Genomic DNA, 18,567 nt, shown 5'->3' with positions numbered 1-18,567 from the left:
AAATGCGTTTGAAGCGATCGTCCAATAATCTGATTATTAGTACGCAACTTTCAAGAGCTGATCATGACAGGTCATGTAAAAATGTCCGAAGGGACAAGAATGAAAGATTTTCCATTACAATAACAGAATTAACAATTTTCGTGTAATTAGTATAGTATTTGTATGAAAAAAATTTAATTTGGCAAGATCGTGCATACTCAGAAACGAATACAGTACATTGCATCACTTCACAAGATGTATTCTGTTTTATGAGAATTTTCGTAACTTTAGTAACCTATTAATTTTCGAAATTAAACTAGCATGCAAAAAAAAAAAAATGGACGATCATTCATCTGATATTCTCATCGTGGATAAGAGGCCTAAGGCTGGCCATACACACAAAGAATCTATCCACACTATACAGCATGAATGGACGAATCCTTTACTGAGACTATGGTATTTTGACGGTTGGGCCTGCTGGCTATCTAAATAACTAAAGCATGGCTTCATCTGATTGCATGCAACTTCTATTCAGATGAAAATTTCTGCCCAGCTACTTTGATTTGTTTTAGTCGAGGGAAGTTATGCAGGCCATAGACGGGACGTTTATCGTCAGCCGATAAACAAAAAATCAGTTGTTGCTGCCACCAATGCTTACGAAAAACGGACGTTTTTCGTAGATTTTCCAGCATGATCGATAAAAAGAAATGAAAAGAACCATGAATATCGGCCAATTTTTCATTCGGACAAAAATTCGGCCAATAAACGACCTGTCTATGGCCTGCATAAGTCAGGAAGCTGAAATGTTAGGGCCAGGGGCGGACTGACCATTTGGAAACTCTGGCACTGCCCGAGGGCCCGGGGTCAGTCATGAGATGCCCCTGGTACCTTTTTCATTAAGTTTGGGCAAAGACACAGGGGCCCCATGATTCCCTATTGCCCCGGGGGCCCCTTGAGTTGTCAGTCCGCCCCTGGTTAGGGCCACCCATTGAATGAATTTCAGCTGGTTCCTGAGGCACCAGTTGAAATTAAATGTCCCTGTCACTTTCAGTGAGCTAAATTGAATGCAAAATCAATGTTATCTATCTTCTGTACACTACTAATCCCCCCCCACCCCCCGTGTTATGGAGAGGAACGAATGCAGACATGTTTGACTTCTAGCCTGGGTATCAACCATGGCTCTCCCCATCGATAGAGTGAGCACTGCTGCCAAGGGACAGGAAGTGTACTATTTGCAGGATTACCTCGTAAAAATAAAGTGAAAGCAACCTGAAAAAGAGAAAACTAATGCAACCACCACATCTGAGGACTGGTAAGCTGCAGTATATAAAATTTCTGTTTTAGATGAGCTTTTAGAGTATTTGTAAATTCTAGAAATTAACTTCTCTCATTTACTTATTTTGGTCTGTTAAATATAACCTCAAAAGTGTTTTTTTTTTGTATGTCCAAAAAGTGCAGAAAATAACTTTTTGATCCTTCAAGAAATCCAATGAGCTGATACGTTCCTTTGCTGACCATCTATATTGTAATCTTATCAGTTAAACTGTTCCTATATGGACTACAGAGCACATCCCCCTATGCTATGGAAGAGAGGAGGAAGGTTTCTGTAGGTCTGTCTTGTTTCGGTAGTCCTGATACATTAGGGTGAGTGTTGTCACCATAGGACAGGAAGCAGGGGCGGACTGACCATTTGGAAACTCGGGCACTGCCCGAGGGCCCGGGGTCAGTAGAGGGCCCCATGAGATGCCCCTGGTACCTTTTTCATAGGATTTTTTGAGTTTGAGCAAGGATATAGGGGCCCCATGATCCCCTATTGCCCAGGGGCCCCATGAGTTGTCAGTCTACCCCTGACAGGAAGCACTAATTTGTGTACGCATTGCATTGACACAACATGGTAGAGTGTGCAGGACTTTACAAGTTCTATTCTGCTGTGTGATGAAGATCTACCATACTTTCATTGCTGAATATCCAGCACATCATTCAGCAGCTCAATATATTTAGAATTCCCAAACTGAGCAGCGATGCAGACTCCCAGGAGAATTCACACCAGTAGACGTGAGATTCCTGTTGATGCTCATTTGTTTTTCTTGTGTCCCACAGGAGATGGTACAGAGCAGGGAGGATTTAGAGCGTGTCTCCCATAGTATCATAATCCCACAGATACGGCTTCTTCTGTGTCATAGACTGGCCTTTCAGTTCTCCAATGAGCTCATTAATTTCAAACATCTTCCTGCCTATACAATAGTTCCCTTTTTTCCTAAAGTTCTGTTCTATGTTGTTGGCGCTATATAAATCCTGTATTATAATAATAATAATAATGTTCCTACTATACACTCACCATCCACTTTATTAGGTACACCTTACTAGTGCCAAGAAAATCTCCCCCAAACCATTACACCACCACCACCACCACCAGCCAGAACCATTGGTACAAGGCAGAATGGATCCATGCTTTCATGTTGCTTTCACCAATTTCTTGACCCTACAATCAGAATGTTGCAGAAACCAGTCTGCCCATTTTCCTCTGACATCAACAAGGCATTTTCGTCCACACAACTGCCACTCACTGGATATTTTTCCTTTTTCAGGCCATTCTCTGTAAACCCCAGAGATGGTTATATGTGAAAATCCCAGTAGATCAGCAGTTTTTGAAATACTCAGACCAGCTCGTCTGGCACCAACAACCATGCCACATTCAAAGTCACTTAATTCCCCTTTCTTCTGCATTCTGATGCTCGGTTTTAACTTTAGCAAGTCGTCTTCACCACGTCTAGATGCCTAAATGCACTGAGTTGCTGCAATACGATTGGCTGATTAGCAATTTGTGTTACAGGTATACCTAATAAAGTGGCCGGTGAGTGTATAGCTGCTCTTCCTCAGAGTGTGACATTCACCATTTTCTTTGCATTCCCTACGGCAGGCCTTAAACGATGTCAATTTCTTTCCTACAACCATGAGAGAACCCTTGATTCCCCCAACCCAGTAGGTGTTAACAGGGGAATACCTCCCACCGAGCCATTGTGTTCTCTTGGTGGGCTATAACAGTCAGTAGTGATAATCGCATTTAAAATCTAGCAGGCTGGATGTACTCAAGTTGACCAATCAGTCCACTTGGGTACATTCAGCCTGCCCATACATGGGTCGAACCAGTCGAGATTCAAACCGTCTATAGATGGCTTAGCACCGATATTCTTGCCATACCTACGCTATGCTGATGTACCTACCATACCTGTGGCTTCATAGGGTAGCGGGGACATCATTCCCTCTGGACATGTGTCTGTGTGTACACAGCGGATCAGGTCACATGCACCTCCTTACCTAAAAGTGCTGGGTATTCTTCCCAGCAGCAGAGCGGTAAGGTAAGTATATGAGGTCGGGGGCCCTTTCCAGAGTTGCTGTCACTCTGCACTGTATAGCAAGGTGACTGTGTTTTTTAACACCCTTCCATTCTATTTGAACTCTCTGGGACTTTCCTGGTGAGATCTCTGCACTGAGTTGCCCAGCACACCTGGTGTGTCCTGTATAAGGGTTGCCACCATCATTGCTGTATTTTTGGTTTTTATTTTGGAGGATGTAACAGGAGGAGCTGAACACAAAAAGTCAAGTAGTCAAGAAGACCCAAAGCTTTAAGTTGGACAAGAACTGACAGGTCACACATTCAGTACAGTGATCAGTGCTAATAAAAAGCACAGACACTGGGCAGGAAGGGGTTAACATCTGGGACAATCAAAGGTTTAACTGTGTGCTGTTTTACATTATGTGCTGCGTGTGTTTTACTAGGGAGACATGCTGCTGTGTATTTCTCTGCTGTGCAGAGAAATACACAGCAGCATGTCCTTGCTGGCAGGAGAGAGACCTGTGTTTACACACAGGTCTCTTCCCTGTCAGTTCTACATGGCGATCACCGGGCTGTGGTGAGGAATCTACGGCCGGAACTCAGTGATTGTCATCCCTAGCCGCCTACCCGGAAATGCAAATCACATACATATATACTCCAAAGACATGCTGGGAGGTGATTTGGCTCCTGTCTAAATTGGCCCTAGTATGTGTATGTATGAATGTAAGTTAGGGACCTTAGACTGTACACCCCTTGAGGGTTAGGGACTGATGTGACTGTACAATATATATGTAAAGTGCGGACTACATTGACGGCGCTATATAAGTACCTAAAATAAATAAATATATATGTGTGTGTGTGTGATTTTGCGCAGCCCTGCCGCCCTGTAGCAGTATTTATACTATAGAGCGGCGGGAAAGTGGTTAAAGACAAGTTTCACATCTCTCCTGGAAAATAAATGTATGATGTGCTCTTGTGCATGTTTGTGAGAGATTCTTCCATAAACCGTGCTTGTGCTATAACGAGGGTGTTCACTACACTGGCTTGGAAAGAAGAAAAAAAAGCAGCTGAATGCATGTACTCCTGCGCCTGGACAGTGGGCTCCACAATGTCAATATCTCCACATGAGTAAGAAAGGAATGCAAGCCTTGCTGCCCTCAACGGACTAGGAACCAGAACTGTATATAAAGAGACAAAAAGACGGCGCACGGGCCTAGTGCATTACCTTTAAAAATGAGGTTTTTTTTATAAATTGTAAAATACAAGAAAAATCAAATCAAATGGAAAGCATGTCACGAGGGATGCAATGTGGTCCAAAACCCCTGAAGGTGGTCTGGTGGGGGACTGTAGACCTCTGAATAGCTGGTGGCTGACGCGTTTCGAGGTTGTACCTCTTTCTCAGGGCCAGTCATTTTTAAAGGAAATGCACTAGGCCCGAGTTTCCTCTTTTTGTTTTCTATATACAGTACACTGGCTTGGCCTGCCTCAGTATTTGCACAACAGGAGGAGGCAAGAGTCTTTCATAAAGCTTGATAAAACCCTTGCAGTGTATATTATTATTATTATACAGGATTTATATAGCGCCAACAGTGTGCGCAGCACTTTACAAAATGAAGGTAAACATAACATTTACAGTACAATTTGGTACAAGAGGAATCAGAGGGCCCGGCTCGTTAGAGCTTACAATCTAGGAGATAGTTAATTTTTGGGATGTTTCTGATTTCTTTATCAAAATACAAGTTTTCTTTGAGAAGAAGCAGCAGCCCCGTCCCATCAAATAGTTCACCAATATAAATTAAACGTTTGAGTCCTTTTAACCACTTGCCGTCTGCCTGCTGTTTATAAACGGCAGGGCAGCAGCACTCCAGGGGCGGATTGCCGTTCATAAACGGCACCCGCCTTTTCTAGCTGTGCGCGCTCCCTGGGAGCGCGCAGCACCGCGGTCCGGTGCCCGCTGTGTCCTCCGGACACAGTGAAACACCGATTGTCGGGTGGGACCTCTGTATGAGGTCCCGATCATGTGATCACTGATTGGCCAATCAGTGATCACATGCAAAGTAGTAAGCAAGATGTCACTTGTGACATCATTGCTTACTACGTGTGAAATCTGTGAATGATCACAGAGGTCACATGGTACAAGGCTATTCACAACAGCCTTGTACCATGTGACAAGGTGTGACAAATCACAGCTCACTCAGTATTTCTCAATGGCTGCAAGAATGCAGACAGAGAGAAATAGAAATGATTGCTTTTACATTCTATATGGGTGTAAAAGCAATCACTGTAAAAAAACAAAAAAAATCTTCATCACCCCCCACAAGTAGTACAGTGTCACCATGGTGACACTGTACTGCTAGGGTGACAGTATGTAAAAAAAAAAAAAACCATAAATAATATAAAAAAATAAAATAAAAATGTTTTAAAATGATAATTTTTGGTTATAAACTAATTTGGCTTTTTTTTTTTTTACTAAAAATATAACGGAATACATTTTGGTCAAGATTTATGATGAAAGATTATTTATTTGCAAAATGTTTTAAGAAAAACACTTTTTTCCAAATTTTTGGACTTTTTCATTTACATAGCAAAAAAAATAAAAATCCCAGCGAAATACCACCAAAATAAAGTTTTATCTGTCTCAAAAAAATGGTAAAAAATTCATATGGGTACAGTATTGCATGACCGCGCAATTGTCATTCAAAGTGTGATAGCGCTGAAAGCTGAAAATTGCCCTGGACAGGAAGGGGGTAAAAGTGTCCGGACTGGAAGGGGGGGAAAGTGTCCGGACTGGAAGGGGGGGAAAGTGTCCGGACTGGAAGGGGGGGAAAGTGTCCGGACTGGAAGGGGGGGAAAGTGTCCGGACTGGAAGGGGGGGAAAGTGTCCGGACTGGAAGGGGGGGAAAGTGTCCGGACTGGAAGGGGGGGAAAGTGTCCGGACTGGAAGGGGGGGAAAGTGTCTGGACTGGAAGGGGGGGAAAGTGTCTGGACTGGAAGGGGGGGAAAGTGTCCGGACTGGAAGGGGGGGAAAGTGTCCGGACTGGAAGGGGGGGAAAGTGTCCGGACTGGAAGGGGGGGAAAGTGTCCGGACTGGAAGGGGGGGAAAGTGTCCGGACTGGCAGTGGTTAATGGTTCTAACAGACGGCGCAGACAAGGCGGCCTCAGAAACACTGGTAAGTGCTGAGGAGCTGCTGACCTGCTTCTGCCTATCATCGCTTGTGAGTTATTGTACAAGGAAGCGACACAAATATATCTCTTTCAGGCAGAGAGTCCAGGGACATGGAGGGAGACTGACAGGCCAGGGTGTCGTTATTTTCCCTGCTACTCATAACAAAGCTCGAATGATCGGGTCTCCTCGCTGAGTCAATAGGTCATCTGCTGGGCTGGTTTTCAGGCCCTCTGTGAATTTCATGCTAAGCTCTAAGTGAAACACTTTAATTTGGACAGGCTGGGCCAGGCCTAATCGGTTTGTTCAGGAGGATATCCACCGTCTCTGCGTCTTCCTGGCCTGCTCCAGCCTCATTCATCAAAGCTGTGCTTTCTCCTTGGCAACCAATCGGATGCATCCTTCCAATTTGGGCCTGGGCTTAGACGAATGAATGGAGAGGCCTGAATGGTGCATTGGCACAGCTCGTACACAGTTCCTTTTCAGCCTCTCTGGAAAAAAAGGAGGCCATTGTGTTTTGTCAAAAGTAATAATGGCATGCAGTAATGATACGTACATCCTTTCCCACGTGCATCACATGACCATGACAAATGGGTCAAACATTTGTCGGTATTATTAGGCGTTAGAGATATTAATGGCCCGTTTGTCATCTTGAAGACATGCATGCATTGCTTAAAATCAGGCCGTATTACAGCACAAGGACACCAATTCCCCAGTGTTTCCAATGAACACAGAAGGCCTACTTACATATATTTGGCACGGCACTGAGAAGCAATCACTCTGACAGGCATATGGAAGCTTTTTTCTTTTAGAGTAAGGAAGGATAAGAACCCTTTTTGTGTTTAAATTGCATTCTGTCTCCACCTTTATCCTGGTGACTATTGTTACTTGGATATCCAAAATGTTAATGTTGTCCCCTGAGTGGAAATCTTCCAATGGGGACACTTGTTTCAGTGACAGGTGTCTACGTCTAGCCATACACTGATTGAAATTCTAATGTCGACCAGTTTGTGGGCTCTTCTGCTTGACAGAAGTCATATGTTGGAAAATGTTCCATCAACCAATGGCTGCAGTCAATCTGGAAACTGAAGAACCCGGAGAACATGCAAGCTCCATGCAGTCAGGACAGTGTGCTGACTGGAAATTGAACCTCCTCCACAACCCTGCATAGCAAATTGCCAAACACTGCATTTTCTCTTCAAACAGACGTGGTTATGCTTTGTTTGGTAACCATGTACATCCCCCTGATTTTCAAGATCCTCCTTGTGATCTTTTTAAGGGCTCATTCACAGTTGCTTTGATCTTTGAAGAGCAATCTCAAATCGCTCTTCAGAGAGAATCTGACACGTGGTGAGGCGGTGTCACCTCCTCGCTGCCTACTTTTAACCCTTTGAACCTTGCACTAGCTCACTGCAACTGTCTGCATTACACGTGGTTGCAGGGTGCTTGCAGAGCAGCCCTATTCACTTGAATGAGTCATGCTTGTGGGGAGCTACACCTGCCAAAAACGCAGGGGGTATCATTCCTGCCATGAAGCATTGTGGCTGCGACATGTGTACACCACTGCCTCTGCAGCTAAAAGGGGAGCTGGTGGGGGCAGCTCATCCATGGGATTTTACTACCTTTCAACCAGTGTGAACAAGCCATTGACATTATGAGGGAAAGAATTTCTGCGCCATTCCTGAGAGTGGACTAGATATTTGTAGCAATCTTTTCTTGGTAACTAGAGGGAGATTTCTTATCAGCGGTTTGTCCAAAAACTCATTGGTCTTGACGAGTCCACCCCACCTCTGGCATGAACATCGTTTTTCAGGTTTTCATTAATCCTTATTCCATGGTATTGGAAGTTGGTTATTGCCCTATTCTTTCATTTTCAATCATTAGTTTTATTTCTTTGTGCCCTTTGTTGGTTGTCTTTTTTGTTTTGTTTTTTATTAAGTAAGCGATTGAGGTCTTCCTAAGTTTCTACAAGGAAAACCGTATCATCTGCATAGCTCCTTTTTTTGTGTGATCTTGGATTCATACATTGGAATTCCAACAACTTTACAAGTACCTTCAAAAGCTTTATCTGTACTCTGATCAGCTATAACTTTATGACCACCCACCTAATATTGAGCAGATCCCCCTTTTGTTGCCAAAACAGCCCTGACCAGTCAAGGCATGGACTCCACTAGACTTCTAAGGGCCAGTTCACATCACAAAAACGTCCTTCAGATCTGTTCCAGATGCGCTTCTGCGTGCGTGTTTTTATGCTTTCCTATGTGTTTTTGATGTGTCAGAGACATTCCTGATGCTTTTTTACTTTTTTTCTGGTTTGTTTTTTTTCCATTGTACTGGGGTCCAGTGCGTTTTTATACGTTCACGTGTGGTTTTTTTTATGCGTTTTACCATGTTCCAGTACAGAAAAAATGCAGCATATTCTACATTTTTTTTTCTGAAACCAGAGCGTACTGGAACTGCAAGCACTGATGTGAACTATTTCATTGAGAACCATGTAACCTTTTGGTTGCAGAAAAAAAAAAAAGCATTACAACACATGTGATGTGAACTAGCCCTAAAGGTATGCTATGGTATCTGGCACCAAGCCATCAGTAGCAGATCCTTTAAGTTGTGAGGTGGGGCCTCTATCAATTGGACTTGTTTTTCAAGCACATCCCACAGACGCTCATTTGGACCACTGCCGTCAGAGAATACGGTTTCCATGAAGGGGTGTACTTGGTTACCAAGAATGTTTAGGTAGGTGGTACATGTCAATGTAACATCCACATGAATGGCAGGACCCAAGGTTTCCCTGCAGAACATTGCCCAAATCATCACACTACCTTCACCAGTTTGCCTTCTTCCCATACCGCATCCTGGTGCTATCTCCTTCCCAGGTAAGCAATGCATATGCAACCCGCCATCCATAAGATGTAAAAAAAATTGTTATCAGATAAGGCAACCTTCTTCCATTGCTCCGTGGTCCGGTTGGTTTTGATGTTTACGTGTCCATTGTAGGCTCTCTTGGCTGTGGACATGGGTCAGCATGGACACCCTGACCAGTCTGCTGCTGCGCAGCCCAATGAAGAACAAACTGGGATGGACAATTTTTTTCTGCTTTCAACACATGAACTTCAGGGACAACATGTTCACTTGCTGCCAAGTATATCTCACAGACTTTTAGATGCCATTGTAACAAGATAATCTGTGTTATTCATTTAACCTGTCAGTGGTCATAAAGTTATGGCTGATCAGTGTATAGGTGTTAAACAGCATTGGAGACCAGAACACATCCTTGGTGCACCTCTCTTTCTACTTTTATCGCATGTTTTCATTTGTCATACAGTATAACCTTTAACACGTTAATTAAAATATCTGTGATTCTGCCAATAAAGTCTTCATGCACTGCACGTTATAGGGTGAGTATTTCATTTTATAAAAAAGGCAAAATATTAGTATAAATAGTTTGCTAAAGGGCCACGATCATTAATAGTACATGACCCTTTAGCTCAGTGGTTCTCAACCTGTGGGTCGCGACCCCTTTGGGGGTCGAACGACCCCTTCACAGGGGTCGCCTAAGACCATCGGAAAACACATATTTCCGATGTGTTGAAAGCAGCTACTCTGTTAAAAGCAGCCATATTGGAGGTAAAACGACACTTCATGAATTATAATTATTGGGTAAATAATTTTATGGTTTGGGGTCACCACAACATGAGGAACTGTATTAAAGGGTCGCGGCATTAGGAAGGTTGAGAACCACTGCCTTAGCTAATTAAATGTTATTCAATTAGGGTTTACATGTACTTTACTATAACTATAAAAGTCATTTTAAACTTTTCAACTTTTATTAAATATATAGTGATCCTGCCCTGAAGGACGTTGTTCTTGTCACAGGGTGACAACTTTCTGTCCCCTCTCCCAACTTTGTCCCTGCGTTGTCAGCCTTTCACCCCAGAGTGTTGAACCCTAGAGGGCATATAAATAAGAAATGGTTGTAAAGAGGTTGAAAGAGACTTGGGGTAAAGAGATTCAACAAAGGATAAAAGAAGGGTTAAAACGTGTGTTTTATATAAAAATGCAGTTTTTTGACGCCCATTTCTTCAGCAAACCATTTGGGGTTTACATCTACCATAACTAAGGCATAGCTAACAAACTCAAACAAAAGAGTGGTCACCGCCCTGGTTTATAACTGGCTTTTGCAGCAGTGAACATGGACAGGCAACACATATACAAATAAAGCTACCCAGGTCAACTTGCCAGCCAGCTAAGCAACAGTGGTCAGCAGCCCCAGTCTAAAATTGGCTATTATCAGCAAGGAACATGCATAGGTATCACTTATCAAAAAGGGGGATAAGATAGCTAGTTCAACATGCCAGCCAGCTAGCCAGCAACCAAATTAACCTGTTCTAACAATATGCGTTTAAAAATAGGGGTTTAGTTAGCACACATTTGCAAATACATACGTAAGCCACAGAGCCACATCACGGCACCCTGGCATTCTGTGTTCCTAACTTTACAAATTTTGGGAGTCCTCATAGTAGAGGCACATGTATAAAATGGATAGACCAAGAGCAGGTGATCCTGAGGGAGCCCACCCCTCAATGTTGAACTGGCTATCTTATCCCCCTTTTTGATAAGTGATACCTATCCATATTCCTTGCTGATAAAAGCCAATTTTAGACTGGGGCTGCTGACCACTGTTGATTAGCTGGCTGGCAAGTTGAACTGGGTAGCTATATTTGTTGGATAACTAACTAATGCAGGCCATAGACGGGTCGTTTATCGTCGCCCGTTTTTCGCGGATCTTCTCGTTTATTTTCATCGGTCATGCTGGAAAATCCACGAAAAACTGACATTTTTCATGGACATTGGTGACGGCAACGACCAATTTTTCATTTATCGGCCGACAATTCGGCCGATAAACGGCCCGTCTATGGCCAGCCAAACTCCCCTGTTCAAACATTTAAAAAGACTCCTTTGTGTTCCCCTGGAGCCCTGAACCCTGGGAACACACATTTAAGGAAATCCTCGACTTTAAAGAGAACCAGTGATGTTGAATCTAAGTGGCTTCCTCAGCTCTGAGTGTCAGAAACATACCCCAGTCTGTATAGCAACACAGGTATAGCCACATGGGTTTTATTTTAGCTGAGGAAGCTACTTGGTTGAGTAGTGGAATTGCTTCAGCATTGCAGAACATATCCAGATGAATATAGTTAACTATAATTATATACACCATGACCTGGATTAATCCAAACCTTCACTGATACAAATCAGCATGTTGTGTGGATCCAAATTTGTGTAGGCAAAGTCATATATGGCTTAGCACTACCTGTCACGCCTCCCAGTTGATAAATAAATTCAACCATCACATTAACCCTTCCCTCCGCCGCCTCCTGGACCTCCCGGGTATTCCGATCATGTGACTGCTGTGATTGGCAGTCACATGATCAGAAAGCTTAATGGTACCTACCTGTAACTGTGCTGAGAGCGTGCTCTCAGCACAGAAATATGTTTACCTAGGGATGCATATGCGGCCTCTCACATTAAAGGCCATCCGCTGAGAGGCCGTATACATGTGTACTACTGCTTTAACCAGTTCCCACTGGATGTAAACTGCTGCCGGAAAAAAATAAATAAAATTTAGCACATTATGAAAGACTTGCCTTAAAAAGAAGCACTCCAGCGACATACTGTCACCGCTGCAGAAGCTTCCATCTTAACCCGGATTTTCTTCTGGGTTTGCAAGCTCCGGCCGTCTGACTGGCCAAGCTGCGATGATGTCACTCCTGCACATGCCCGCGGGAGTCACAAGGCACGGCACAGTGCTTTGAAGGAGCGGCAAAAAGAGCGGATATCTCCTATTTATATTTCTTCCACTGACACCAATGATGGGGCACAATTTCTCCCACTGACTCCAACTATTTCTTCCCCTGGGAGCAGTCCAGCCCCCCTTAAGTCTGAAGGACAAAAAACTGGCCCTTTGTATAAAGAAGTTTGGAGAACCCTGCTCTAAACTCTTAACGAGACCCTGTCACCAGACTACTCTGTTTACCTGTTTACCTCCCTATCCTTGACATCTTTAAGGCCTGAGACTGCTGCTGGGTGCCACCATCATGGATGTGATGACAACAACCCCAAAAGATACCCCATAGCAGCCATTCTCAACCATTTTAACTGGGACAAACTCTTGAAATAACTTCAAGGTCTAAGGGAACCTTTGTAATAAATAACAACTATTGTATCTACAACTTACAGTACACTAGCATGACCAGTAAGTTAAGATGTAATAAAGAAGGTGAAATACTTAGTCTATTTGACACCTAAGGGCTGTTCTATACAGCAAATGTATTTTATAATAACAAATAAAAAGAATATTGATTGATGGCCAGGAAGAGGCAGTGAAAATTTGTAGTGTTCAGTGGAAATTGCCCCCTTATATTGATGATCAGTGGAGAAGGGTCCTTTTAGATTGATGGTCAGTGGAAAGAATACTCCTTACATCAGTAGCCATTAGGAAGAATGTCACTTAAATTGGTGGCCACTAGGAAGAATGCCCCTCAACATCGATGACCTTTAGGAAGAATTCTCCTTACATTGGTGATCATTAGGAAGACTGCCCCTTACATTGGTGATCATTAGGAAGACTGCCCCTTACATTGGTGATCATTAGGAAGACTGCCCCTTACATTGGTGATCATTAGGAAGACTGCCCCTTACATTGGTGATCATTAGGAAGAATGCCCCTTACATTGGTGATCATTAGGAAGACTGCCCCCTACATTGGTGATCATTAGGAAGACTGCCCCCTACATTGGTGATCATTAGGAAGACTGCCCCTTACATTGGCAACTATTAGGAAAAATGACCCTTACATTGGTGGCCATTAGGAAGCACGACCCTTACATTTCTGACCATTGGTAAAAATGCCCCTTACACTAGTGGACATTAGGAAGAATGACCCTTACATTGGTGGCCATTAAGAAGAATGCCCCTAACATTGGTGACCATTAGGAAGAATGCCCCTTACATTGGTGGCCATTAGGAAGAATGCCCCTCACATTAGCGGCCACTTGAAGGAATGTCCCTTTACAGAGAGCTAACAAGATAACTGTAGTCAGTGGTTACATATCTACCAGAAATTGCAAGGAACCCATAGCAACATCTGTATGAGAGAGCCCACACTACAAAATTCCCCTTTGCTTCCATGTACCTGGAAGTATCAGGATTTTTAGAGAGGAAGCCCTTGGTGCATTGGGAGAGTGGTGGTAAAGGTAAGTAGAGACAACCGCCTTTTTAATTTTATTATTTACGCTGTCTTCTAATATTTTCCTTCAATTCTAAACATACTTGTTGTAGTGTTGTAATGTACACTGCCATCTTTGGATGAAAGGAGTGGGGAAATTGTTCAGAGGAACCTTATAAACAGCCAAAGCTGTGTCTGAATTATTTCCCAGGAACTTTAACCTTCAGAAAACAGGCCCCTGACTGTACATGTTCTATATTGCAGGAAGCAGCAGAAATCACAAGGAGGGAACAAGCCGGCCCAAAACAACGAGCACCAACCAGCTACTGCCAAACACAACAGCAGGGAGCACCAGAAGCAGTACCAAGGAAGCCAAGCGCCACACTCCTCAGGCAAGCAAGGCCACCACGGTTACAGTCAAAACCGCAGATGGCACCACAACCAGAAGCATCCGCCAAACGACAAAGACGCCCAGAAACATGCCAAAGAGACGGACAGCCTGAAAATAGAGGACACCACAGTCTGCACAGTACACATCCCGCTAGAAGTACAGCGCAGCCCAGAAACCACACAGGAACAGCCGCAGCAGACCAGCATGCCAGAGTCCGAGGCCAAAAGGAAAGACAGTATTCAGAGCAAAGAGCGGAACAGGCCTAAAGTGACTCTGCTCCAGTCCTCAAAAGATCGGCTACGGAGACGGCTAAGAGAGAAGGTAAGTTCTTACAGTACCTGTATGGGTTAAATAATTAATGTACTTAAACCTCATTTAAAGTGAATTTGTTTATATTTTGCCTTCCCTGGTTCCTTCTTTACTGCTCTTCAACATAGTAATTAAAATTTTTAATAAACCTTTCTGTTTTCATTACAAACCCTCTTTTACTACTATCATCACTTAGGCTGACCATACATTTTTTGGGGTTTTTTTTGTTCAGCCAGCGGGTTGTACAAATTGATTCCCCTTCCCTCTGTCTGCACCATTGTATTCTGACAGTTGGGAGACTTCCTTGCTGTCAAAATACACTGATTAGCACTGCCGGCTATAGCCAGCAGCGCTTATCAAGAGAAAAATTTACAACAGTCTGGCTATACACAAGTCGATCGATTTGTGCATAACCAACCTTCCCATATATGGATCAAAACTTGACCAGTCTCTGCTGAACCAGCCAAATTTTGATGCATGTGTGGCTGGCTTTAGCCTTAGTGCTTCTCTATACAATACAGGGAGATCATGACTGGTGGGAGGGGCCAGCAGGGTGTTGTACATAGCTTTCTGAAAAAAAATCACAGCAACGCACCCTGCCACAGTACTCCCATTAAGCCAAATAAAAACTCACATTTGATATCAAATAACAGTACCTTCTTATTTACATAAAAACTGCCGCTTTAACAGTGCTCAAATCTGATAAGCCCTGCCTCCACATGTTTCGTCACAGATCACTTTGGAATCTCACTATGAAACACTTACCTTAAAATTCCCCCAGCGGCACACTTTCAACTCTGACAGGGCTTCCATCTTCACCTGGTCTTCCTTCTGGGTTCGCTGGCTTCGGCCCTTTGAATGGAATGAATGTGCATGGGAGTCACGGCCGTGGCACAGCTCCCTCAATGAGCGGCATGCAATCCATTGAGAGCACAGGGTGTATGCGCCGGTAACGTCACTGGCTGCTACTATAGTAAATATCTCCTAAACAGTGCATGTTTATGAGATATTTAGTGTACATAAAGGTCTGCCTTATTATAGGCTTACCTGTAGGTACAAGTAAACAAGGGAGGCTTTACTACCACATTAATGTTATGGATATGAGAAGAGGGAAAATGTTCTGTAGTCCATTAGAGAGGAACTCAACAGGGATGATTAAACTGCTGGGGATTTTGGTGAAGCAGTGGCATGAGGTTATCAGATGTAGGTTAGACGCTCACTGCATTTCTGGAAGGATCAGCCGGTATCAACGAACACTTGCTTTATTTTAAACACACTGTCACCTTGTTCATACAGGGCAAAGTGGAAGTGTGTCGGCAAAGGAAATTCCCCGATCACCATATACTCTCCTTACCTGCTGTTACTGCTGTACAGCAACTCTGAAATAAGCTACAGTCATGGCCGAAATTGTTGGCACCCTTGATATTTTTTTTGAAAATCAAGTATTTCACACAAAAAAGGTATTGCATTAACACATGTTTTGCTATACACATGTTTATTCCCTTTGTATGTATTGGAACAAATATAAAACAGAGGCAGAAAAGCAAATATGACATAATGTCACACAAAACCCCAAAAATGGGCTGGACAAAAGTATTGGCACCCTTAACTTAATATTTGGTTGCACACCCTTTGGAAAACATAACTGAAATCAGTCGCTTCCTATAACCATCAATAAGCTTCTGACACCTCTCACCCGGAATTTTGGACCACTCTTCCTTTGCAAACAGCTCCAGGTCTCTCTTATTGGAAGGACACCTTTTCCCAACAGCAATTTTAAGATCTCTCCACAGGTGTTCAATGGGATTTAGATCTGGGCTCATTGCTGGCCACTTCAGAACTCTCCAGCGCTTCTTTGCCATCCATTTCTGAGTGCTTTTTGACGTATGTTTGGGGTCATTGTCCTGCTGGAAGACCCAGGATCTTGGACGCAAACCCAGCTTTCTGACACTGGGCCCTACAGTGCGACCCAAAATCCTTTGGTAATCCTCAGATTTCATGATGCCTTGCACACAGTCAAGGCACCCAGTGCCAGAGGCAGCAAAACAACCCCAAAACATCATTGAACCTCCACCATATTTTACCGTAGGTACTGTGTTTTGTTCTTTGTAGGCCTCATTCCGTTTTCGGTAAACAGTAGAATGATGTGCTTTACCGAAAAGCTCTATCTTGGTCTCATCTGTCCACAAGACGTTTTCCCAGAAGGCTTTTGGCTTACTCAAGTACATTTTGGCAAACTGTAGTCTTGCTTTTTTATGTCTCTGTGTCAGCAGTGGGGTCCTCCTGGGTCTCCTGCCATAGCGTTTCATTTCATTTAAATGTCGACGGATAGTTCGCGCTGACACTGATGCTCCCTGAGCCTGCAGGACAGCTTGAATGTCTTTGGAACATGTTTGGGGCTGCTTATCCACCATCCGGACTATTCTGCGTTGCAATCTTTCATCAATTTTCCTCATCCGTCCACGACCAGGGAGATTAGCTACAGTGCCATGGGTTGCAAACTTCTTGATAATGTTGCGCACTGTGGACAAAGGCAAATCTAGTTCTCTGGAGATGGACTTGTAACCTTGAGATTGTTGATATTTTGCCACAATTTTGGTTCTCAGGTCCTCAGACAGTTCTCGTCTCCTCTTTCTGTTGTCCATGCTTAGTGTGGCACAGACAGACACACAATGCAAAGGTTAAGTGAACGTCTCTCCTTTTTATCTGCTTTCAGGTGTGATTTCTATATTGCCCACACCTGTTACTTGCCCCAGGTGAGTTTACAGGAGCATCACATGCTTGTAACATTCTTATTTATCCGCAGTTGTGAAAGGGTGCCAATACTTTTGTCCAGCCCATTTTTGGAGGTTTGTGTGACATTATGTCGAATTTGCTTTCTTTCCTCCCTTTTTTTGTTTTGTCCCAATACACACAAAGGGAATAAACATGTGTATAGCAAAACATGTGTTAATGCAATACGTTTCGTGAGAAATACATGATTTCCTGGAGAAATATCAAGGGTGCCAACAATTTCGGCCATGACTGTATGTGGGCAACCTAATAAAATATAAATGCAGTGCTAAGAAATGATAAATAACAATAATAAATAGTAGGAAGTGAGCGCTTATGCAGCGCATAAGAAGTGGTATCATAGTGAATTGTCTCTAGATGATGTATCAAAAAGGGATATATAAAGTCAATATATAAAGTGACTGTAGTGCATCGTACACAGAGACTGCAAATCAAGTCCAGATGAGATAGTGATCCGTGCTCCGTGTTGCTGATCTCTATGACAAGGGCCAGTAAACTGAATGCACTCACCAGAAGCGCAAAAGGTATGCGCATGTGTATATAAATCTGCCAGTGGTCATCTGGGTCTGGGCAGGGTCATTAGGCACACAGGGTAACACCACTCCCTCACAGGACACACTCTGCTCCCAGGGACAGCTCCAAATTATCACCAGATCAGAAGCACCAGCAGTTGGGGGAAATCTCCACCTTAAGGGCTCGCATGTCACAAGCCAGAGACAAATAGGTACTGATAGTGTAGTAATTTTTATTATGAGGACTCTAGCAGAATAAAAAACTCAAAGGCACTCACATGTGAATAAGAACAAGTAAAATGGCTGCTGGCCTTCCTAGCGGCCGTTTGCGGCGTGACGTCACTCTGGTAGGCTCCTCGCTGACGCGTTTTTTCCACCAGCACGTTATCAAAGGGCAGCCTGGAGAAGCAGTGAAATCACTCCCCTGGTCATGTCATTGGCTGCTAGGCCTGGGCACTGTCACTGGGAAGAGGGTCACATGCTGCCCCATACCCTAAAGTTTTGGTATTCTCACAGGTTGCAGAGGAGCAAGGAGCTGCAAGAAAGTATAAGGGCTCATGTACACTGTAGCTGATAAACTGACGTTCAGGAGCTTTTCTGCATTTTTTTTTTAGCAGCCCCTGAGCTCTCCCTAATGTTTTCCTATGTGTCCATGTACACATCATCGTTTACAGACAGTTGAGTTTACGGTCGTTTTTTTGAACGCACAAAACTTGCGTTCAGTAGATTTTATCAGTGTTTCAAACGCCTGTAAATGCGGCTAACCACGTTTATAAGCGTTTGTATTTAGAAGTGGTTTTTAATTGTTCCATGTCCAGATGCTGTCCAGAGCCTTTTTTCATCATCACAAATGCATGC

General features: G+C 43.5%; 1 protein-coding gene across 3 annotated transcripts in view; it reads left to right on the top strand.

Annotated features, from left to right (window-relative positions):
- CTIF (cap binding complex dependent translation initiation factor) overlaps positions 1-18,567 on the top strand; it is a 402,276-nt gene that overhangs the window by 250,893 nt on the left and 132,816 nt on the right. For all 3 annotated transcript variants that reach the window (XM_089664081.1, XM_089664080.1, XM_089664082.1), the window contains exon 9: positions 13,969-14,416. In XM_089664081.1, the coding sequence (XP_089520207.1) occupies positions 13,969-14,416 (448 nt within the window). The remainder of the gene's footprint in view (positions 1-13,968; positions 14,417-18,567) is intronic.

This window comes from Staurois parvus, unplaced genomic scaffold, assembly GCF_062004578.1.
Source record: "Staurois parvus isolate SC_StPar_1 unplaced genomic scaffold, SC_StPar_1.0 ptg001830l, whole genome shotgun sequence".
Classification (NCBI taxonomy): domain Eukaryota; kingdom Metazoa; phylum Chordata; class Amphibia; order Anura; family Ranidae; genus Staurois; species Staurois parvus.
Note: the sequence above shows the minus strand (reverse complement) of the source record. Positions and strands in the feature narration are given on the sequence as shown.